This window comes from Strix aluco, chromosome 1 (assembly GCF_031877795.1).
Source record: "Strix aluco isolate bStrAlu1 chromosome 1, bStrAlu1.hap1, whole genome shotgun sequence".
NCBI lineage: Eukaryota > Metazoa > Chordata > Aves > Strigiformes > Strigidae > Strix > Strix aluco.
In genome coordinates this window covers 94,345,012-94,369,085 of record NC_133931.1, presented here as the reverse complement: position 1 = coordinate 94,369,085, position 24,074 = coordinate 94,345,012, and the positions used below count along the sequence as shown (strand labels likewise).

The 24,074-nt window shown below is 40.6% G+C and overlaps 1 protein-coding gene across 1 annotated transcript; it reads left to right on the top strand.

Annotated features, from left to right (window-relative positions):
• The first annotated feature begins 738 nt into the window (after positions 1-738).
• Positions 739-14,779, top strand: RPP40 (ribonuclease P/MRP subunit p40). Its single transcript, XM_074827552.1, has 8 exons — positions 739-995; positions 2,685-2,829; positions 4,073-4,141; positions 5,559-5,654; positions 6,824-6,949; positions 11,036-11,234; positions 12,032-12,166; positions 14,013-14,779. The coding sequence occupies exons 1-8, from the start codon at positions 858-860 to the stop codon at positions 14,209-14,211; spliced, it is 1,107 nt and encodes a 368-aa protein (XP_074683653.1). The 5' UTR covers positions 739-857; the 3' UTR covers positions 14,212-14,779.
• The last annotated feature ends 9,295 nt before the right edge of the window (positions 14,780-24,074 follow it).

The window sequence follows — 24,074 nt, the reverse complement described above, 5'->3', positions numbered from 1 at the left end:
TGGAGTGACAGCGGACACAAGCTCTTCCTCATGATCTTGGAAAACTGCAGGTATTACTACAAATATGCTCAGAGATCTAATGAGCCAGAAATTTTCAGTAGGAATTCACATAGTCAGTATAGCTCTATGGGGCCCAGATGACACTGGGTAGTATTTCAGTAGCGGCCTGTCTCACCAAGCGCACACACCCCTGCAGCTCCTGGGGTTTACGTATTTCTCGTATTTGCCATAGGACAGAAGGAAGCAGATCGCTCGACAGCCTTCAGGCTGCCCAGTGCCATCGACCACCCCAGGACACACTTCTGACTATCTGTTTTATCCCTCCAAACGTCCCATCTCCCCTAAAACCATTCCCTGTTGGGAAACACGTCCTGGGAACCTACAATGCTCCCCCTCCATACCTGCGGGGCCCGGCTCCCGCTTGCAGAGCTACTCGTCAAGCACGCCCGTGCTTTAACCGCCGTGGCCTACAGCTGCTGCACCACAGCACCCATCTGGGTGTCGCTGCCCGACTCATCCCGGGTTGTTTCTGACCCCGTGAGGACTGAAAGCGCCGAGCGCTCACACACATCAGGCGGGGCGGGGCGGGGCGGGGCGAGTAATGACTGCCGCCCCGCCACTGGGGGTGCCCGCGGCGCCCTGTGCTCGCGCATGCGCGCACCTCGCGCCGCGCCTCGCCGGCACCGCCCCGGAAGCAGCTGCGCTGTCGGAGCAGGGCGGAAGTGATCTCGCCGCACCGCTGCGAGCCCGCCCCTTCTCCCTCCTCCTGCCCGTCCCGTGTAGTCGAGCCCTCTCGGGGGGCGGGTGACGTGCCCCCCCCCGCCCCCCGTTGGCGGCGCTGCCGGGACCGGCGGAGGATGTCGGCGCTGTCGCCGCCGCCGCTGCGGCGGCTCCGCCAGGCGCCGCGGCACCTGCTGGTCTGCGAGAAGGGCCACGCGCGTCACGCGCGCTCGCGGCACGCGGCGCACGTCCGGGACCACGCCTACAACTGCCGCGTGAGTGCGGGCGCGCGCCGGGGGCGGGGAGGGGTTAACGGACGCGGCCGTCGGTGGGCGCGCGGCGGCGGCCTGCGCGGGCGCTGCGTGTCCTGGCGGAGGGAGCGGGCGGAAGTTTCCGCGCCTCCCCGGTGGGACCGGAGCGTCCCCTTAGCGGGGGCGGCGGCGGGGCCCCGGGGGTGCTGCTGCCGCCGCCGCCGCCTGTCCACCCTGACCGGGGCGCTTTGCTCGTGCTCCTGGAGGGTTTCCCCCGTCCTCGTCAAAGGCGGCCTGCACGCCTCTTTCGGGACTATAAAAAGGAGGATAAAAATTAGCCCCGGTTGGCTGGGCGGTCTCAGGCAGCGTGCTGCACCTCGGAGAGTGAGCGACCGTGAAGACGCAAGCTGGAAGAGAGGTGACGCGGTGGGAGAGGTGGCTGTGTTTTGGCAGTACTGCCTGGCAAGTTACGTAGGGAGCGGCACCTACAAATTCCTAGTCCAAGCAGTGAGGGGAGTCCCTCAGCACTGAAGCCCGGCAGCAGGTGTACCCTGAAAGTCCTCTTTGTCATGTTGTCCCTCCTCCTGCCAAGGTATCATGTCGTGCTGTCATCAACAACTGCTTCATTGTTTTGGACAACTTGATGTTGTGAAGGCCAGTTTTTGCCAGCTCGCTCTCCTTTCTTTGCCTCTTGCAAGTGTCAGTCAGACCCTCTTGCTATTTCCTTAGTATTTTTTTTAGCAGCTAACGAGAAAACTTTCTGCTTATGTGGCAGGCAGCCCGTCTCTAAGTTGTTACTTCCCTTGTGTATGTGTGCAAAGTGATACACATGTTCTCTGTGAGCTCCTTTGTTTCAGAAAAAGAATTTTTAAGGGGTGAAGTGGGAAGGAGCAGGGGGATGAACCTTTATGCTGCTTGTGCATGGTTATTGGGAAGCTTGCTGTTTGCCCATGTAATAACCTCGTTCGCCCTGGGCTCCCAGGCCTAAGAGTTCTCTTGATCTATGAAACACGTACAGGAAAGGTTTTAAACAAAAGGGAAACTAAAGGTAGGCAATTGGACTAAAAGACTGAATGCTGAGTATAGGAAGAAAAGCTAGGTGCACATCCCTTTTAAAAATCAGTTTCCTGCCTTAAATTAGAAACCTGGTACGGAAGTTGTAGCCTCAATGTACGTCTTACGACTTTTTTAAAATCATAAATCTATCTTCAAGTTTTGTTCTGATGTTCACTCTCCTGACCTCCAAAATATTCTACAGAGGAGAACGTGTTGATTCAAAAAGTAATTTAAATTCTACTTTGGTCTTTGTATTTCCACTGAGATTACATAAATGCTTAGCCTACATTTTTAGTTATAACTGCTTCCTGCAGCAAGGGCTGAAGGAAATGTTCCAGAGCGACTTCAAGTTAAATTTATAATGACCTAAACCAAGATTGTTAGTTAAGTCAATCTGTGTAAAATCCTGCCTTTGCATAACACCTCCAATGCTGTCGTATAGCATGTGAAATGCAAAAACCAAATAATGTCTTTGCTGTACTTGGAGACGTTTTGCAAATTGATACATTTTGGAGACAATAGCTTGTAATTATTTTTTCTTAATTTCATTTTGGTGTAGCATATGACTTCTTTGAAAAGAAGCCTTTTTTTATTTCTTGGTTTTCTACCAGAACAGATTTTAGGATATGATTTACATTACAAATATTTTCTTAATAGGTATCTTTTTTGATCCCTGAATGTGGCATACTACCTGAAGTGCTGAAAAGTACTATTGCGGATGTTGGAGAGTACTACCTGGTGAGGAATTTATCGATTCATGAATTGGTCGCTCACGAATTCATTGATGCTTTTGTGAAGAAAGGTAAGGAGGTAATCAGAACATGACAGATGCAGTAATAGTGTATGTTTTTCATAATACAGTAAAATCCATTCATTACTATTTTTTCTGAAAAGCATTATAAAGGAAAAAATGGAAAAAAAACTAAGAAAATTCTGTACTAATTTATTTATCTGATTTTTTTTTCTGCTTTGTGGTGTGTCAGCATTTGTTTATATCCAATGGGTCCAAAACTTCTGTGACTGCTCCCTCTTCATTCTTCTCTATTCCATCTTAGTTCTGCAAGCCAGCTGTCAAGTCACACCTGTTTATCTTCTACATCTCATTTTTATGCAGATTCTTCCATAAATCAGCTCCCTTTACCCTTTCTGATTCCTTCATATTTCAACACAGCTGTGTTAGCTGTGTTCCACATTGGCAAGACAAAAAGAGGAAGAAATACGCTTTTTTTTTGGCGGGGCAGTGGGGTGTATTTGCATTTGGATTTTTTTTTTGCTGATGGAGCTGTGGCAGCTCATCCTTGCACAGTAAGAACAAAGAGGATGTGAAGAAAAATGCAGCCTCTGCCCCGCCAACTTGCTATTGCATTCTCAGAGCATGCTGTTTTCATCGAGCTGGCCCCGCTCATTTGGCTCATGATAAATGTATCCTTCAGGTGATTGTCAGGGAGAAAAAAAAGCTTCAAAGGCAAATGAGGAGAACAGAGAACATGTGGGTGAAATAGGAGAATGAGATCCATTACCTTCTAAATGTGGGACTCTTTTTCATATTTCCTTTAGTCTCATTAATGACTTTTATGCCAGTAGTTTTATGGAAGCAGTACAACATTTGTCCACCAAGTTTACAGGATCTGACTCCTGTATTTTTAAGAACAAAATTGGTTGTGGCAGATAATGCTACAAAATATATTTAGTGATGTGAACATCTTCCACCTTGGCTTCATGTGAACTAACAGTAGGAATGTTTCTGGAAAAAAATGGGGTTTTCCATTTGCTGGGTGGGGAAGGTCACAGGTGGAAAGAAAGTGTTTTCATATTGGGGCATATTGTTAATGTTATCTGTATTACAGGTCCTTTAGAAGGTTTATAAAAGTAGTAACGAAATGCTATTTTGTTTGAGAAGGTGGACAAAAGTTGATGAAAACAAGAGTTTAGAGTGATCCAAATGGTATTTGGCATGTTTGATTATCTTGAGGTGAATCTTTCATATTGTCATGTCTGTCTTTAGAGACTATATAATCTCATGGTTTTCTGCTTTACTACTAAAGGTTCATGCTACGCACTCACCTATAACACAAAAATTGATCAAGATAATACTGCAGCTCTGCTACCAAATGGTATGTTTTGTTTTGGTTTTAGTAATACAAATAAATTATGGTCTTGGGTGTTTTTTTTTTTTTTTTTTTTCATTTGGAATTATGTAAATGGGAAAATTTAATGCTTACTGTACTTCCCAACTTATTAGAAATATGTTTGAATCATAAAAATATTACCTTTAACTTTTCATGCTGCTGAAATTATTTAATCTAAAGGAAATGACAAAAAAAATCATCTTCACTTATGTATAGTATCATATTGTCAATGCTTCAACTGTAATTGCAATTGTTACAGAGGATTATTTTTTAAGAAAACATTGCTTTCTAACTTCTTGTTTCCTACTGGTCTTAATTTTCTGTTTTGGTACAAATTCTGTCTTTATCAGCACTGCTTAGGAACACTCTTTAAATATTCAGTGTTTATTCTTTTGAGAATTATGTGACATGTTAAAATACTGTGTTGCAGTTACATCACAGTTTTATAAAAAAATGTTCCATCTCAGGGGATTTTACATGCAGAGAAAATAATGAAGTTATTTTGGGCTTCAAATATGTATTCTTATTTCCGTTTAACAATATATCAGATAGACCAATTTGTATTTCTAATATCAGCCCTCTAGCTTAAGACTCTGTAATATGTCAGGTGTAAATTCAGATTCTTCAGGGTAGGAATTCTTTTATGTGCTCTGTTAGCTAAGTCTAGCAAAATGGATCCTTGATAGTGATTGACTTTATATGATATAGTTATAACAAGCTATGCACAATTAATGCAGGGACAGCATTACAGTTCCTGGTGATGTCACTCTCTGAAATCTTCAGCAGCAGCCTTATTTGTTTGTAGTCTACATTATACTTGTACAGTAGAATCAAAAGACTGTAGTAGAGATCTGTTGTGTGAAATGCTGTACCAAGTGGCAGCTGCCAGATTTGCTTTATGAACATGGAAGTGGAGTTGTTCCAGTGTGTATCTGCTCATTGGTAATAAGCATAGTTTACTCAATGTGAGTAGTCCCACTGGAGTTGGAGGAACTGCTTTTGTACGTTTAGTTGAGCAGTGCAGGCATGACTGTTTACTAAGTCAGGCCCTAGTGTAATGTAGTGTTCAACCAATGACACAGCAAACGCTAGGGGACAAGTGGAGAGAAGATTGAAGCAATGAAGTGAGGTAGGACAGTAAAAAAGCTATGACTGTCTCGGGAATAATATTACACTTTTCTTATTCTAGTTCATAAGACCTCTGATGAAAAACAGTAATTGAGTTCTAACATTTTTTCAAGGGTTAATCTGGTAATCCCTTTAACTGGAACTAAGGAGCCTAGATTACATTAGTAAAACCATTGATCCAAAGCTAACATTGTATAAGGTATACGGTTCTCAGAAGACTTCAAAGGGAACTAAGTAGAAGATTATTTGTATTAAAAGTTTGGTTTGTTTATAGGAAAACTAATTCTATCAGTGGATAAGGATACTTATGAGGAACTTGGACTGCAAGGTCACCCTTCTCAGTATTCTGGCAAAAAAATACTGCGATATAGTAAGTATTATTTATATTAACAGTGCTTATTTCAGATCTGTCAGTGAAGCACCTTGTTAGGATGTTAAACCAGCAATAGTGAAACTTCCCTTTCCTTTAAAATTGGTTCTTGTCTAGGTCGTATTTTTCCAGATGCAGATACAAGGACTGCATAAAGAAGAAAAAATACTTTTTCCAAATAAAGTGGTTATAAGGAAGCAGATGTGTGATCTTTTGAGTATTCTTTAAAATTTTTAATTTCTGGGGTTTTCTTTGTGGTGTTTATACTGGAGTGATGTAGGACTTGATAATTTCTGTATACTGTGCACAGTATCTATGCCTTCTGATTTAAATCGTTAAGTGCTAAACTGATTTAGGTAGAGTTTAATATTTGCACACTATTTAAAAAAAAAAAAAAAAAAACAGTGAAGAGCCTCACCCAAGACAGCATGCTGGAAAGGGAGAATTGTATCGACCCATTTAAAATGGTAGTCTCCATATACCAAGTACTTGGAAAATGTTGTAATTTTTTAACAGCTGCAGAGGAGATACAGAGAGTGTGATTTTTGTCATTTTTTTTGGTAAATCATTAAAAAACCTATAAACACTATGCCATCTCAAATGTATTAGAACCTGGAATAGTTAATAGGTAGTTACATAAAGATTTTAGAAGGGAAAACTTGTTATCTATAATAAGAATTTTGGCAAAATGAGACATCATTTACTATTCAGTCTGTCAAGTAAAACATATGATGAAATTTCTATCTGAGAAATAAATGTAACTTCTGGCCTAGGACCAGTTCATCTAGAAAAAAACAGTTGAAAAAGCATCACTGCCATATATGTGGCTTTTGATGTTAGAAACTAGCTTTTTTTAGTACTAATAGCTTACATAATTACCAAGATATTTTTAAGGCACTGTTTTGGGACTTCTGTCCTGCCATTAAAAAATGAGCATGTCCCGGTCACTAGAAGGCAGTTCCAGATTATATCAAAATAAGGACAGCAGAAGGTGAGTATTTATTTACATAATGGGCAGTCATATTTGCATAATCAAATAATTTACAAAGATGCTGTATATGTGAAAATGAAGTTTAATGTTCTTTGGTTCCTTTGTGTTTAGTTCTTAATGAATTTAATATTGAAATGTATTTCAATTGAGTAACAATTTTTTCTGTACATTTTTGCAGTTATAACTATTGACTTGACTGATTCTGGCTTTCACCCTGATAGCAAGAAACATAACAGAGTGCTTTGGGCCTTGAAAGAAAAAAAACCTTTAGAATTTGACTTCCTACTGGCTTGGTACAATACAGGTAATAAAAACTAAATGTAAAACTAAAATATAACTTGACATGAAGTCCAAATATTTTTAGTTTACTGTTCTTTTCAGGTGATTGTCCAAGTGCACTTTTAGTGAAGGGAAAAGTTAGATTAAAATGTGTTTGGGTGAGATTTTTTTGGTTTTGTGTATTTGTTCGGGGGGGGTGTGTGTGTTACTTCCTACACAGCAGAACACTTCAGGAACACAAGTGATTCATAGGAGACACATTAGTTGCTTCATTTCCTCATCTCTATGTTGCTCAGGCTTTCTGGCATAACTTTGCCTGTTTGATAGTTCTGCCTCTTCTTTATAAATGTGATATATGTAACCATTATTAATATGCATTTTTGAGTGTTTATTAATACACATAAGTTACTTTGGTATGGTACTTGAGCTGGGGAGCTTTCATTTCAGCAGTAGTTGTAGGACATGTACAGAGTCCCTATTTCTGTCATGTGCCATGTACACTGATACACGCACAGTTTGCTATTTTATCATTTTAGCCTCAAGCATTTGTTGAGATTGGAGCAGAGAAAGAACTTGTTATAAGAAATTGTATTGTCTCAAATCACCTTTCTTCTAGTGTTTGTTTATCTACTGTTTTCTAATTACATTGATTTTTCTTCTGAAGTGTAAGTATTGCTCTTCTTCTGAGGATCATTTTCCAAAGTTCTCAGCTGCTTCTGTTACCTCAGAACAGGCTGCATTTAGGGATATGTAGCATTTGCATAGGATTGACAAAAACTGCAGGAGTCAGTGCTGCAAAAAAATGTTTTTCTTCATCATAGCTGTGTAGCTTTTAGTGTGGTTCTGCTTTGAGTCGCCACACTAGTGCAAAGGCATGTTAGAGAGGTCCCAGGGAGTGCTTTCCCATCTGCTTTTTACATTGTCACTCTTTCCTGGCTCTTCAAGACCGAGTCTGAGAGGGATTTAACTGATCTGAGAAATTAAAGCTGCTTACAAGCTCCTTTAGCAGTGTCCCATGTTTTACTTTTGTCCTTCATGTTTCTCCTCCCCCTTTTTAAGTACTAATTGTACAACAAGGATCCCTCCTTGTTTGTCATACAGAAATTGTTTAAAGGCTTGCTGTTTCCATCCTTATAGTCCTCAGGAAAGAGTCACAGTGAAGACTGTTGCTACCATAAATGGTGACATAAATCCAGCTAAGGTGGTGGATCTTCAGGCTCAGCTTGCTTGTATTTATTGGCCGGAGGCAGAGAGCAAAATGCCTCTAGGGCCACTATGTTTCTTATGTTCGTTGCTGCCAGTGTAGTGGCATTCAGGAAGAATAGCGTTTCTTATCCTCACTTTTTTATATGCAAAAAACGGGTCAGGTCAATCATTTCCTGAATATGGAATTAAATCTGAATGCCTTTCTGTGCTCATAACACAAGAAAGACTCTTAGTTCCTTAGTACTGACAAAAATAAAACTTTTATAGATTTTTATTAATAGATTTGAGGCATCGTGTAGATTCTGCTGGAAGGGGAAAAGAGGGCTGTATTTTGTTGAGAATCATTGTCCTCTGTGAACATTCTGCTTTCAGCCTTCCTGCTGATAACGTGTTTCTTGCTGTGGCCAGCACTGCTGCAAACCTATAAACATTTGTGTCACTTCCCAAACCAGGATTTTTTTGTTTTCATACCCGTTTTTCCCACTTAGTGGTTCTGGCACCAAGAGGAACAGAAAAAGGGAAATGGAGTGTCTCATGTCTTTAATGACAGAGGCAAAACAATCTTTTCTTCTCTTTTCTATTGCTGTAATTTCTATGACAATTTTAAATGTTTATTGGCTGAAATTTCACTGGCCTCCAAAAAACTTTTGACAATGTGCCTGGTTGTTGTTGACGTGGAAAGCTATGCTGTAACTAGAGAAATTGTTCTGTTGGAGTCTTGACTGTAGTCTTTGAGATTTTCTGAAGTTAGGGCTATAGCTGAGGCTCCCATATGCAGCAGACGTTTAAAATGTATAATTCTTTATATTTGACTAAGAATTCTAGGGCAGTATTATACATTCTTTGAACCTGTTAGTCTAACAAATGCCAACAGGAAATAAAGGCTGAAGGAACATCATCTGTTTTAGTACACTTCAGACTTAAATATATCTATATAAAAATACTAAATTAACAAGAATTCAGTGGCTGCCTGTCTTTGTCACTGTGCCATTCAGTACATGGACAGCCTTTTTTGAAGGATGACAAAAAAGGATCAGGTTAACCCTCCTTTTCCTACTCCCTGAAGTGATTGTGCTTGATGAGATAAATATGGCTGATGGAGTTTAGGCAGTCCATAATTTTTGATAGCAGGTCTTGGATATTGTATTCTGTAATGAACTCTATTCTGTTCTTGAATTTCTTCTGTTCATACATGCCTTTCCTGTGGTATTTAAGTGCTAGTCTGGACTTCAGACTTCTCATAAATAAAATATTATTTCTTGGTCTCCTAGAAACCCATTGTTACTTTATGGAAATAAAATGCGTTACCTGGAATTTCAAATTTACGAGAATTGATTCCACATCATTTATCTTACTGTTTCAAAAAGGAAGTTGGTTAATAACTCTTAATTTGCAATATACTTGCTTAGGTTAGGTTTTTGGTCTAGGTTAGGTTTTTAGAATTTTATCTGCTGTTTTGGATCACTTACTAGAGTTGAAGAAACATGGCCTTTCCCACAAGTCCTTCACGGTACATCTGTTACAGATGTACTTTTATTTGAAGACTTACCACTTTTTTTCTTCTAGTCTTTTTTTCTTCCTCTTCTAGTAAAGTGAGATTTGTGATACCGTTTGATTTCTTTACCGTCTCCTCTTCCTTCTTTCTTCAGCCCTTGTTCCCCAGACTATCATAGAATTCCTCTTGACATCACTGATATAAATCTGTTCTCAAACGTGTAGTCGCCTGCTCACTTTTCCACTATTCAGGGAGAATGGTGTTCTGGGGTGGCAGACACTTTAGCCAGGTGGGTAGGAGAGTCTCTAGTCTTGATGACTAGACTTTCCAGATATACCTTATCTCAAGGTGATTTCTCAATTTACTGTAAATCAAGAATTTTTCTTCAAAACCTTATGATTCCTGAATTAAATTTGACATCACACCTAGGAAATCAAGTATGTGGTCTTTAGTGATGGGATAAGACCTCTCAGAAGGACTCTTGTCCTTAGCTGAGAACTAAGAGATCCACTAACCTGACATGCTGGACAGAAGACTCTGTGCCTTCTAGGACAATGAAAAGGGAAACTTTCTGCGGTTGTGAAGGCATGTTCCAGAAGAATTTAAATGACACTATAGCTTTTTGCAAAGTATTCCTGAGATCTGCAGGAATTTATTCCATAGGGAGTTGTTCATGATTCTGGAAGCCATACTGTCTCTAGGAGGCAGTTCTTGGTGGTCTAGTGATGCTGGGATCCCTCTAGACACTCAGTGGTTTTTGAGGGAATACTGCCTGAATTCATGTGAGCTTAGTTCCCTTTACCTGATCTTACAGATGCATTATTTTTGTGTATCTACCACATATATCCTCCCTCTCAAGCCTGAGGAATTTCTAGAGATGCTGAGCTAGAGATGTCCTGATAGTGTAAGGTGTGCATTGCCCTTCTACAGCAGCGTGTACCTGTGCATGAGCATGAAGGGGATGTTTGTATGGGCACTAGTAAGGCAAAATGTTCTCTGGCCTCATGTGTATAAGCAGGGGTATACTGACAGCGTGAGTGCCTTTGCAGACCACTTTGTCTTGGGGAGCAGTTAATGTGTTCCTGCTCCCTTCTGTGTGTGCCTTTTCAGGAACACTTTCTAATGAGTTTATTTTATTAGTTGCCCAGTTAATTCTGCTTGAATTTTCTATTGACAGATCTATGCTTGCTAGTTAAATTGTAAATTTACTGAGTTGCTGGATCTTGCACTAATTTTTATTTCCAAGAAAATGAGGAAGCTGAAAATTCTGTGACTTTTGCCAAAGATAACAGCATGTAAGCAGTTTCACGCACTGCATTTTCTTGTATACATATACAAAGGTTTCATGTATTCAGTGATCCTTTTGTTTAGTAGTTTCGTAACAGCTGTTTGTGGTGTTGTGTTGTTAAGGTGCAGAGGGATCAACATTGATGTCATACTTTTCGAAAAACCAAATACAGGCGCTGAAGCCAAAAATAATGTTCAGCACATTAAGGGACTTGCAGTGTCCAGTGTTACAAAGTAATGAACTACAAGGAAAGCCAGATGAGTCCTGCAGTATGGAGGAACTGTTCGAATGGCTAGGTGCTGTCTTAAATCAAGTTAGCCTGTAAGTATTTGAATTCATTTGATCTTTAAATACGTTTTAAGTATGGAAAGCCACAATGTATTTTAAGGAAGTTAAATAAGAATTAAGACAGACACACTTCTGTTAAGTGGGAAGTCTGTTACGCCCTTAAGCATTTGTTCTAAGTCTTGAATAATTTATCTGTGTTTTTAGGGGTACCCATGTGTACTGGTTTTGCTTGGGCTAGAGTTAACTTTCTTCACAGTAGCTGGTGTGGTGCTGGTTTGCATTTGTGACCAAAATGGTGTTGATAACACAGGGCTGTTCTAGCTATCGCTGAGCAGTGCAGCTGGGGGAAGGAAGGGCAGGAGATGTTCAGAGTTATGGTGTTTGTCTTCCCAACTCAGTTAGACATAAAGCCCTGCTTTCCTGGAGATGGCTAAACATCTGTCTGCTGATTGAGAAGTAGTAAATGAATTCCTTAACTTGCTTTCTTTTCACATGCAACTTTTGCTTTACCTATTGAATTGCCTTTATCTCAACCCATGTGTCCTCTCACTTTTACCCTTCCAATTCTCTACCCCCCACCCCACCCCCCCCACCCCCCACTAAGGGAGGAGTGAGTAAGCAGTGGCTCTGTGGTGCTTAGGTGCTTACCAGGGTTAATCCACAGCACCATGATATCTTGTGTGTATTAATTGATTGGCCATTAGTTGCTTCAGTATTAATTTAGATGATATACATAGATACTACTACTTTGGTACAAGTTTTGATTGCTAAGACTTCCTGTAGAAGATTTAAAGTATATTTATTTTAGTTGTTTTTTGTTTTTTTTCCAGAGACAACAAATCATCTAGCTTCTTATCAACCTATTGCTGTCCTCAGCCCAACACAGTGGTGGAAAAAGCTTTTTTGTGTACCATCACAGGCTTCATAATTCCTGAGACGATAATTCAGTTATTGGAGCAACTGTGGTAAGGGCTGACAGAAGTACATTACTGAAACATTTGTACTCTTTTTAATTTTCTAAATCATTTTTAAATACTACTTTTCGGTAGTGTTGTTGGAGGTAAATAGCAAAATGTACAAAATTAAGAATTTTTTTTAATTAGGAAATGAACTGGAAGCTTAACATCGGTATAAAAAAAGCAATAAACAATTTTGGGTACTTTGAATTTAAAAATGCCTGCCCTGTATTCTAGTAATGACTTTGCTTTTTATCTTAATTTCTGAGAAACAGTGGCTCTACTGAGCTCCTAGATTTTTCAGATTCCTCCTGTCTATGAAAATCAGATGCCCTCAAATATGTCTGATTTAGTATTTTTATCTACTGATGGAAAATATCATTGAAATCCCTTTATGATACCAAAAGGAATATCACAAGGTACTTCAAGGTTACTATGGCATTACGATAAATTAGAGTGAGTTTTTTGAATCAGGTGTTGAAATATAAGACACTAGATAGTGATGAACGGTGTAGCTGAGGTTCTAATTCAGTACCAAACTACATGATCCTAGTGTATCATGGATCAGTGTCATATCTGTCTGTATTGTGTATTAGTGCTACTGACAGCAAATTCTGGAAGCTCCTTGCTCTGTGTGAGATGGCACTTGAAGTGGCTGGTGGCTAACGATTGTAGCACTGACTCATGACAATATTGCTGTTGTTTTGTCTGCAGTATGATTGTTACTCTGAGCAATTTTCAAGTCTGTGCAGAAGCCTCCCTGGGCTAGGGTTGGAACACAAATCTCGTTGGCTTTTATTCTCTACTGTGGTGGTTTAAACCTGGCTAGCAACCAAACGCCATGCAGCCACTCGCTCACCTTCTCCCACCCTGAAGTAAGGATAAGGAGACTCATAGGTTGAGACAAAAAAATTTAGTAATTTAAATAAAAATTTAAATAATAATAGTAATAATAGAACATACAAATGAGTAATGCACAGTGTGACTGCTCACCACCCGCTGACCAATGCCCAGCCCATTCCCAGATAGTGATCACAGAGAAGAGAGAATCCTGAAACCACAATCCTGCAAGCAAGAGTGAGCTTCCCAATCAACCCTCATCTATATACTGAGCATGACGTTGTATGATATGGAATATTTCACTGGCCAGTTTGGGTCCGTTGCTCTGGCTGTGATCCCTCACAGTTTCTTGTGTACCTGCGCACTAGCAGGACATGGAAAGCTGAAAAGTCCTTCATTTCTTAGCAACAACTGAAAACATCAGTGTATTATCAACATTCTTCTCATATCAAATCCCACACTAATCCAAAACACAGCACTATTCTAGCTACTGAGAATGGGGGAAAAAATTATCTCTATTCCAGCTGAAACCAGGACATCTAGTTAAAGCCAGACATTATCTGCTGCTCTTGATTATTTGTAGTCCACTTTCTTTCTGGTGGTAAAAGTATTTGTGTCATGCATAGCCTGACTGTTTCTTCCTCCAATGTCTTTTTTGCCCTGATAGCAGCTGTTCTCAGTAAATGTTCTATTTTCTGAAAGACAATGCATGCTGTAGGAAATCCAGAGCAGCTACTTGACAACTTAGAACTTTTTCTAATTGCTGTAACTTGCAGGTTTGTCTAAAAGTATGGTAAGAATAATCAAGAGCCAATCTTATTTCATTTCCTAATGTCTCCTGATGGAATATTTTCTTTTGAATTTATTATGTACTAAAGTAGGTTTTTTTAACTGTTAATTACAAATTTTCACTGAAGTGCCTGTGTCTTTGATTTTTTTTTTTTTTACTTTATATTGTATACTTGAACATGCTATTTCATTATAATTATTGATTACCTTGTCTTCTTCCTTGCAGTTGCTACTTTGGTGAACCAAAACTGGCATATTGGCTGACCTTAACTGTGCATGGCTTTGCAGACAGCCCTGTTTCCTGGAGAGAAAGTGAACATGGTTTCCACAAGGGAGGAGAGAACTTGTACAACTTTGTCATTTTTAGAAATCTGGATTACTGGCTTCAGATGGCTGTGGGAACTAATGATGATTGTCCTCCATAGAGCTACATCTACAGAAGTTTTCTAGTAATTCCATGTTACTGTATAGACACCTAATAAGATAGTTTTTATAAAAATAATTAGGTAACAAGTTAAGTACTAAGAGGCTGTATATGTTTCTCCATTATTTATAGCCCTTAAAGGATGATCTACAATGGAAGGAATGGATTTTTGTTTCTTCACTGTCATACAGTGCCTTCTGAAAGACTTCACAGTTCTAGCTTTAAGAAAAGACAAGGGTTTGAGAGTTTAAGTTCTCAGGAATTGACTGCAGGTGGCTTCCTTTTATCCAGCAGTAATTTTGGAATTTGAAAGTTAGTTTTACAGATTGCTAGCTAAAATATTTGGGAGGAAAGCTTATTTTGGGATTTAGTGTTTTCTTTCTTTACATTAAAGATCTGTAAAACCTTCAAATTCATGTTTAAGACATTTCAACCTACATGCTGGCGAATAAAAAAAAAAAAAAAACAGATGTGTTCTCCATAATTTGGTAGGGGGGAGGAGAAAAAAGGTGAGGAGAAGGAAGTATGTGACAGTGGAAGGAGCACTCATTAAACACAGCAAAAGTAAAGGTTTATTGGCCTGGTTTTTGGATTTCACAGATCACAGCTGGTTATCAGAAGGAAGTTGATTTTTACCAGTGATGCAAAAGGCTGCTGCTTGCTTTCCTAATTGACCTTCACACACACTTTCACACCCTGACCCCTGCCAAATCTCTACTTTTAAAAGTAGCTTGTGGTTCTTGCTTACAGGACAACTCATGGAGCTAAGATTTCACTGTGACGTTACTGCAGACACGTTTCTGGGAAGAATGCTGTGGACTACCTTCAAACAGTGTAGTTGAAGTGAAGCGGGTTTCGTTAACAATAAGCAGTAGTGCTGAGAGCATAGGCAGCTATAAAGAATCCAGGTTAACTCCTGCTGAAATCCATGAAAGGTTGGATGGTGGTTTAGGGGTGTGGGGAATAGGGGTTATTTGGGTTTTGTTTTATGGAGTGGGTATGTATCATTAAAGTACCAATGCAGTGCTAAAATGGAAGTTGTTCACTTGATGGAGCAAGAGCTTGGTGGTAGAAGTTAGGGCATAGCTGTAGTGGAAACATCAAGATCTCCTGTCAGGGTGAGTGGCACAGAAAAGCAGAATGACCATCGAAAGCAGCTGAGCTTTCTTTTTTTTATCTCTTTATTAGCTCTCTTCAGTGAGGAGAATCATCCTGGATGATTTACTGGATGGTGTTTGTCATATACCTCCATTAAACATAACCCCTTTTGCTCAAGTTTTGCTACGTGTTTCACATTCACAACTCTGACGAATCAACAAACACCTCTCCAAATCATTAAGTTGTTTTTCAAAATTATCCTGCCATGAGATGTTTCTAGTAGGTCACTGGGAGCAGAAGTGCTGCCTTGTCACAGGTACAGACATAGACTCATGATCACAAATTGAATGGACAAGTCTAGGGGAGTTCTTGACTTGACACTTGACTAGTAACTATTTACATGGCTGGCTCAAACATTGTTTCATTACTATGCATTGGTGCAAACTATTACTGTGCCTCAGTTCTTGGCTAAAGTCTGCATTTGAAAGTGTCTGTTGAGGGATTATGCCATGTGTCAACTTCACAAAAGAGTCTAGTAACCAGAAGTGTCTTCCTTTTTCCTCTTGATCAGAAGGTCTCTTAAAAGCTTGGGCTTTCCTGGAAGTTATACCTACAGCAAAAGTTCTAATACAAAGTTAAAAATCTTAATCTTTATGAAAAGTTGCATGAAGTTTGTAGGTGTTTCAGTGAATGTGCTCATCTTTCTGTCAGATTCTCATAAAGCTTTTTCCCCGACAACGTGTGTAACATGCACACAAACAAGTGGAATGTATGCTGCTTCAGGGGAAGAAACCCCAAACATCCAAAAATAAGAATCTTGTATTGGTGATCTTGTTTCCCATATTAATTGAGAGAAAGGAGTGAAGTCTTATGCATATGCTTCATAATAGTCCCAGCAGGAGTGCAGCACATATAAGGCCTTGGCTCTGAAATGACAGCAGTAGGACCAGGTGAAGTGATTTTTCTAATTGGCACCTGGTTGCAAAGCACCTTGGAATCATCGATGAAGTAGCTTTGCTGAGATAATTCTGGAAGGCAAACTGTGAAGCAGGCATTTCAGCTCTATCAGTTCTCTTCAGCATGTGAGTATTAAGGTTAATCTTTCATGGGTATCTAGGGAAATCTCAGATTGGTCAACAGTTCCCTTTGCCTCCTATCTGCATAGGCAATGGACTAAACGTTTCTCAGAGCCCAGTGTTGTAGGCAGCATTTGGCTATGCTGCTTCCTACAATCCCTAGTTGTCTTCTGGGAGTTGTTTCAAATGGCTTTTCCAGCTAAGGAAGGGATTAAAATACGGTCTCTGAATCCTGTAACTTGAGCTGCTGAGTTGGTTTCTAGCTTTTCTCTGTTTTCTTTAAACCTGTACAAATTATCATTGAGAACTTTGTGCTGTTAATAGTCACTGCAGTTGTTCCTCTCTTAGACTCTGTGAGATGATACTGCATTAACCAGATCCATTCTTTCCTAGCAAGGTCCAATGCTGTGCCTGCCTCTTAGGAGACGGGGTTTGCTGTGCTTGCTGCGCTTTGTAGCTGCACAGAAGAGAAACTGTGGGGTGGAAATGACTTCTTTCTTACCACCTGCGAACAACTGTGACCTGAGGGAAGATTTTGCTGGGATGAGGGACAGCAGCCTGTTCCCTACTGTCTGTAAGGACAGACAGAGTACTGTCCCCAGGAGACTCCCAAGCATGGGGGAGACCTTGCTGAGAAAAGGAACAGGAAGGCATTGCTCACGTGCTTGGGGAACAGGTTAGGAGGGAAGATCTGGGACTGGGCCAGGTGGGCAGTAATTCAAGGAAGAATTGGTAGGGCACATGAGAGGGAGATAAAAGTTTTTGCCTGAGAATGAAAGATGGCTGCTGGTAGTATTCTTGCCCTTTGTGCCTGCCTGTGAGGGAGGACAGGAAAATGCAGAAGGTTCCCGAGAGCTGCAAAAGTAATGGAGACCAGCTGTGCACCAGCTGCTTCAGAGATCAAAGGAGTGAGTGCTTACTAAGAAATTTTGCCTCTGGGGAGTGTTTTATCTAGCATGGGGAAGGAGAGCCAAATATTTGAATGCAGAGGCAAGCCTGGGGCAAGATGGTTGTGTGAGGAGTAGAGGTTTTTGTTGTCTTGGTATGTGGACAGACTGCTAAGACACTCATTGAGAGCTAGGGAACTGCTCTGCTTTAACTTCAAACCTTCTACTGAGCTGTGCGTTCCTGCCTCTCCACTGGTAGAAGGAAAGGGAATCGTGTTAAGAGGTTACTGGTGGGGTAGAAGAACCGCCTGGTAATGGGCTGCAAAGATGATGTGCTTTTCCAGCCACATGTTTGAGTAAATGGTTATGTGTATTCAGAAATCGGTGAGTGTGGAACAAATAGAGAACAAACTTTCATGTTGACAAAGGGGAGATAAAAGCTGAGGCAGTTGGATAGCGTGTGTTATGCAAAATCACTCTAAATAGAACATATTTGCCTTTTTTTGGTTTGCAAATGCTGACTGAGTCAGGAACCTGCCTGGAGAAATAAAGGTTTGTGTCTCATAATGGGAAGAATGGGAGCCTAACTGTGGTGATAGTGTTTTGTGTGAGGAAGGGAATATTAGCACTGGGGATTCTTGAGAAAGTTAAGAGGTAAGGATGAGAAAAAGAACTTTCACTCTCAGATTCTAGAGATGCTCCCTCCCTTGCAGAAGGAAAGCAGCAAGATTTGACACAGCTTAGATCTGGGGAATGCCTGAGAGACAACAATGAGTGCTAATCTAAGGCTCCTTGAAAGGGAGGTGATAGGGTTTAATGGAAGCAGCTTTGTTTTGGCTGCATCCTGCTTGTCATTTACTGGAGAATATCCATTTTGGAGAGACTAGTCAAGATGTAAAGTTGGATATCTGGAAAAAAGCCAACAATAAAACAGGTTCATTCGTCATCAGCCTGAGGATTGCATAGCAATCGTGGGAGTGAGGGAGATTGCTCAAAGATGGGCTATAATGTTTTTGTTGGAGATAATTTGTGGGCTTTTATTATCCCTTGCTGCAGGCTGCCTCTTTTTGGTTTATCTGTAAGGTTTCTGAGGGTGTTACAGAAACACCAAAGATTTAGAACTGTCTTGAGATAGGTTGGGTGATGTTGATATTGCTGTTAATTGCAATTAGCAGTTGGGCTGCTCACCCAGTGCTGCAGAGCTGTTGCAGAGTTTTGCATGTGTAGAGAGCTCCCCTGCTACAACTACTGCAAAAACAAATGGTAAGGCAGACAAAAGGTAAAAAGGAGAACAGGAGTTTAGAGGGGTATTTCTTTTCCCCCTCTCATGGGAGGTGCATAGCAAATCAGTGGCTGATCTGGGATTAGAGTGAAGGCTTTTCGTAGCTAGTCCAGTACTCCAGCTGCTAGGTTATAGTTCATCCGATGCTGTTAATTAAAGATTAATGCATGCAATTGACTCTGTCTTTAGCATTTCTTTATGTGGTAGCTATACTGGAACTTGCTTGAACTGTTTCTCTTAATCATTTTTAGTCACAGAATAGAGCTTAAAGAGCAAAACCAGAGACTAATTCAATTAGTGGGCTGTTAACCACCTGAATATTAACAAGAATTTCAGAAATATGTACTAGAAACAAAGGCATGTCTTCAAAAATGAGCGCCCTCTGTTTCATCCTTGGAAGTAGCTTCCAGCACCACTTAAAATTCCTTGTTTTAATGCAGCCTTATACAGGAGCAAAAAGAGGGAGCTAAAATGCGAGCAGTTTTCAGCTTTCCAGAGAGCAAGGTGTAGGGTGCCTTGGTGATGCAAGTTTCTTTTAGCTGGCTTTATTAGAACAATTTAGTGGGCTTTAGTTATTAGAATATGGATATGTTTTACTTGGGGAATTGAAGAATATCCTAAGCAGTGGTATATCTTGTTCTGTCACCCCACTGTAGAATACAGGTAATCATTGATATTAATATTATTGTTGTTAATGTCTAAGCCAGATGCCTAGATTTGCTGGATACCAACAATCTTTCTCCATCATATGCCAGTAGGGTTGCTGAGAATGCAAAGGGACTAAGTTTTATTATGTGATTGCAGGTGAAAAATAACATGTTTATTGATTTATCATGAAGACAAGTATTTCTAATCTTTGTCACTGTTGAAGTTTGTACTTTTCTTGAGTGCTACCAGACGCATTGTTAAGGATATAGCTTAAGGCTCTAAGGGAAGCTAGTGCTACTACACTGCAAGTTTTTGTAGTTTGGCATGGGATAAAAGCCTTGCTGAGCTAGGCATCGCACTGCCATTGGGGCAACACCGATTACAACTTACGAAGAGAGGTTTCTTCTTTGTTATTGAAGCAAATTACAAGTTTAAATGGTGAGCTTTTGCAGGGCAGGCACAAAACCAAGCAGTGATATGTTGGTTCTTGAGCCTGTTTTTTGGTTAGATACTAAATCCAACTTTAGAGCTCCTGGTGTCAAAATAAGATGTTATAGCCCCATAAACTTATTTAAATGTGCTCAAATATTTTTGTAAGCTTTATGACAGTTGAGTATCATTTGTTTTCCCATAGTTGACATAAATGCCATATCATGTACTTGGGGCTGATTTGACGGAAAGGTGGTTGTGTGTTCCATATGTCACTGAAATTTGTACTACCATACAGGATATCGTGACTCGCATCTCGTGTTAAGTACTGTGAAATCACAGTCTGAGACATGTGGAACCTCTGTAGCTGCACTGATTTTAAAGGTCAGTAGGAATAGCAGGCATTTAGCCATTCAGAGTAATGGATGCCTTGGCCAGATGATTGAAGGTATTTGTGTGACCAGCATGGGTTTGCAAGGTCTGTGAATTAATTCTTCAAAATTATATAGGCACCCTCAGGTTAGATCTCAAAAAGCAGTGGTACCTACATAATTCTGAAGACTTGTAAAAGACTTTTGAAGATCTGTAAAAGCAGAGCATTGTGGGGCCTACTTGTAGGCAGTTAACTCCCCAGTGGCATTAACAGCCTTCAGGCTGGATACCTGGTCCCACGAAGCATGTTTACTCTTGTGCTCGGAACAGAGATCCAGAAAAGCCAGCATGCTGAGTAGTGAGTTACCTACACTAGCTGGTAGACAGTGTGAAGGACTACAGTGCATCTTCACATTCTAGCTCAGCCTGCTCTCATGGAAGTGGGGGTTTGGTTTTTGGTTGGTTTTTGTTTTGGTAGGGGGGGATGGGAGTGAACAGTTTGAGATAGAAAGGCAAGGTTGCCTGAAGAACTGTGATAGACAACTGGGTTTTACTCGTAGCTCTGATAACAAATCAAGGGTGACCTTCTACAAATAGCTTTGCAGTTCTGTGCTGCTCTGTCACTTTCACATTCAATGCAACAGACTTAGAGCTTTGTAAAGCACTCAGAGAGCCATAGGTTATCATTCCGTCTTCACAGAATTTACTTCAGAACCTAGAATCAGCTCTTGCCCCATCCGTTTTCCTCCAAAGACTGCTGATCAGAGAGGGGTGGTTTTATCCAGGGCTCCAGGGCGAAATAAGTCCTGTCTTTCCTCTACCTGCCTGGAGGGTGATAGAAGTGAAGGAAGTGGTATGGGGTTTACTCTGCTTAAAGCAAGTCTGTAACGTGCTGGAAAACATGACTCCATTTAGTCAGCAGCATTGCTGAGAACAGAGGGATGAAGGGTAACTAAGGGTAACATGAAGCATTTGGGATATTTATAAAAATGTGAAATGGCTTTTCTTGGTAAAAGAATGGTTGTGCATCATTAAAGGCTACAAAAGTGAAGTGGGAACATGCTTTCCAAATCAGGAGGAGAGCAATCCTTAGCAGTTGCTAATCTATTTATGTTCCAGTCATGCTCAGAGTGTGGCTTTGAGGTCTGAAGCTCTTGTAATAGCCTGGAATATGTCACTCTGCAGCAAGATTCATTGTTCTGTTCTCCCCAAGAGGAAGGCTCAGATTTTTAGCTGTAGGACTTCCCTTTCAATCAAGCAGAGAGACATGGCTAAATTCCCATGTATTGTTTTGTTGAAACACTATTAATTATGGCTTCCATTATAAGCATGTCAGTTCTATGTGATCTAGGCAGAAATTGATGTATTTGGTGCGAAGCAGCCAGAGCTTTATTTGGGGGATTATACATGAGGTTTAGGAGACAGGTTTTGATCCCTGTTGATAGAAGTCCCTTAAACTTTGCAAGAGCAGTAGGATGCTTGTTTGGTTCCCTGATTTCTCAAAGGGTCAGAGACTTAATTTTTTTCTTTCCCTTTTCTCAACTTCTTGCTGCCAGGTTTCCTTTGCTGTTCCCCAAGCAGTGCTCAAAACATTTAGACATTAAGCCCAATTAAATGAGAGTGAACTCAAAGCTCCATGCCTTGCATGAAGGTTTTAGAGGAGCAAGATTCAGCAGGGATTGAACACAGTTTCAGAGAGCTATGTAAGATGTGGCTTCAAAAGGGCTTCCAGCCCAACCTCACCCATGTTACTTTGCATGGGAACCTCTCTCCTTTGTGCCTTCCCTTGAAAAGAAGTGAGTGCATTTTTAAACATTGAAGAATTCCTGTAGCTTCCTTTCAAGTCCCCACGGTATTGTTGGCCGTGGGAACCTCTCTGTATAGCTCCTATGGAACCAGGAGCTTGGAGTGTAGCCATGACACTTCCATGTAAGAAAGCACACATGGTCTATGCAAAACTCTTCACTGGTGTTGGTAGACTGGGTGGGAAAGCCAATTTTTATTCTGTAGATTTGTTTCTTTTGTGAACGACAATCTACACTGACTTTTCCTCCCTGGGGGCTGAAAGTGGAGTTGCTGCTAAATTTCAACTAAATATGAGACTTCTTTAGATCCAGGTGCTCTTCTCCCTGCTCCTTCTTTAATGTATGGCTTGATCAAGTGAGTTACATGCTGAGGACCTCTAGGGAGGGAGAGCTGTGAAGAAAATATCTTTCTTCATGTCTGTCAGAAGGTAGGTCTGCCCCATCCAGGACTGCTTTGGTATTTTGTAATCTGGAGCAGTGTGTTTTTTCTTTTGTTACTCCAGTATGCATTTGTGGGCTGGTTCAGAAAGTTCAAATGCTCCTGGATTTACTGGCATCTGTTTCTAAAGTTGTTCACTGTGCTGAAACTGAGAAACCAGCCATGGAGATGGGCTTTGCTGCAGGCAGGGGCCTGCTCAGTGTCCTGCTTGCCCAGCAGTTGCCACAGCCTGTGTAGATGAGCAAGTAGGATTTGCTTCCAGGGAATATAAACTGTGGAGTTCTTGGCCTCTGTTCTGGAAGAGTAGTCTGACAACTGTCATATGGGCAGAAAGCCCTCAGCACTGAGAGCTCACTCTCCTCTTTAACTCACAATGGTATAGCTCTAAGATGGTGCTTGTTGTTGTTTGGTTTTTTTTTCCCCCCTCAGAGATCTGTCATTTCAGGAATACCTGCCATTTTCTGAAAGAACCCCAAAAGTGTGATACGAAAACAAAGTTAAGGGGTTGAAAAAAGTGGTACCATAGGACAGATATTTGGCTGAGGCTTTTTCAGTAGCATAGAAATTTCTTCATGAACCAGATTTTGTCCAAAATGTCATAGGTGCTTGTCCCTGTAATTTGTGAAGACATGGTAGAAGCCCCGCGGGTTCTTAAGAAAGTGTGCCAGCTCATAGTTACTACTCTAAAATTTACTACTCTAAAGTGCCCCCCTTCTTTCCTCTGAATTCAATTTCAACAAAAAAGCCAAAATGGTTAAGGAAGAAAACTAGAATTTAGAAATTGGTCTTGGACTGAGACTAAACATGAAAAACTTTGCCTTCGAACTTTCAGATAGCGATACAGAAAAAGATACAATATTTTAAGACTAAGTTGAGGCTCTGGTGTGTTTTTCTCCAAACTCAATAAGAGTTTTGTGGGCAGAATAGACCAGAATGTGTTAAGATGACTGATTTCAGTGCAAATAGAGAACTCCCAGGTTCTTCCATAGTGTCCTGAATTTGGTAAAAACATGTTTTCTTCTTCCTAATGAACAAATAGCTTACTGTGCCAAAAACCTCTAAGCATGTTTAGATTTATTCCATTCGCACTCAAACAAGACGAGATACCACCCTATTCTAAGAGAAGATCTACAAATACCGTAATCTGTGCAAAAATCAAAAAGCTGATCAGCATTGTAATAAACCCTCTTGGTTTCATGCCCTTGTGCAACTATGGCAAGAAAAAAAAAAACCCTTCATAAATGCCTATGAAAGGCATTGAAATTTTTTTGTTAAGCCATCATACTTGCAAGTAGTTTATAACTAACTACTGTTGTGGATGGCATCATCTGGTGATGGTGGCCACGAGAGCTGTCCTCTCGTCATCTCTGAGCTGTTCTGTGTGACCCTGAGTGGGGGCATATTCGGTCAGGCTTGTCAAAGAATCCTGCTTCCATTTAGAAATAAGCAGCAGCCTTCTTGTGGACTTAAGTTTCTCTTGACTTCACTGATCTTTAGTGTGCTGGTTCTTTTTTTTTTAACCCCCACAGATGTTTCACTGTGTCCATAGTTTGAAATTACTACAGTCAGTTTTATTACAGAGGGGATAAACCGATTCCTGCTGTCTAAAACCTTCCTGCATGAACTGTGTGGATGTTCTCAGTGAAGGATTCACTATTGGTAGTAGCACATTTAGAGGGAAACAGTGCAACTTCTGAGCACTTCACTGAGTTTCTAACAAGTTCTTATACTGAACATGAAATGCTGTAGTCTGCTAGCAGCATTATGTCAAGTGCTGTACTAATGTGTAAAGAGACCATCTCTGTCTTCTAGTGCTTCCAATGGAAAA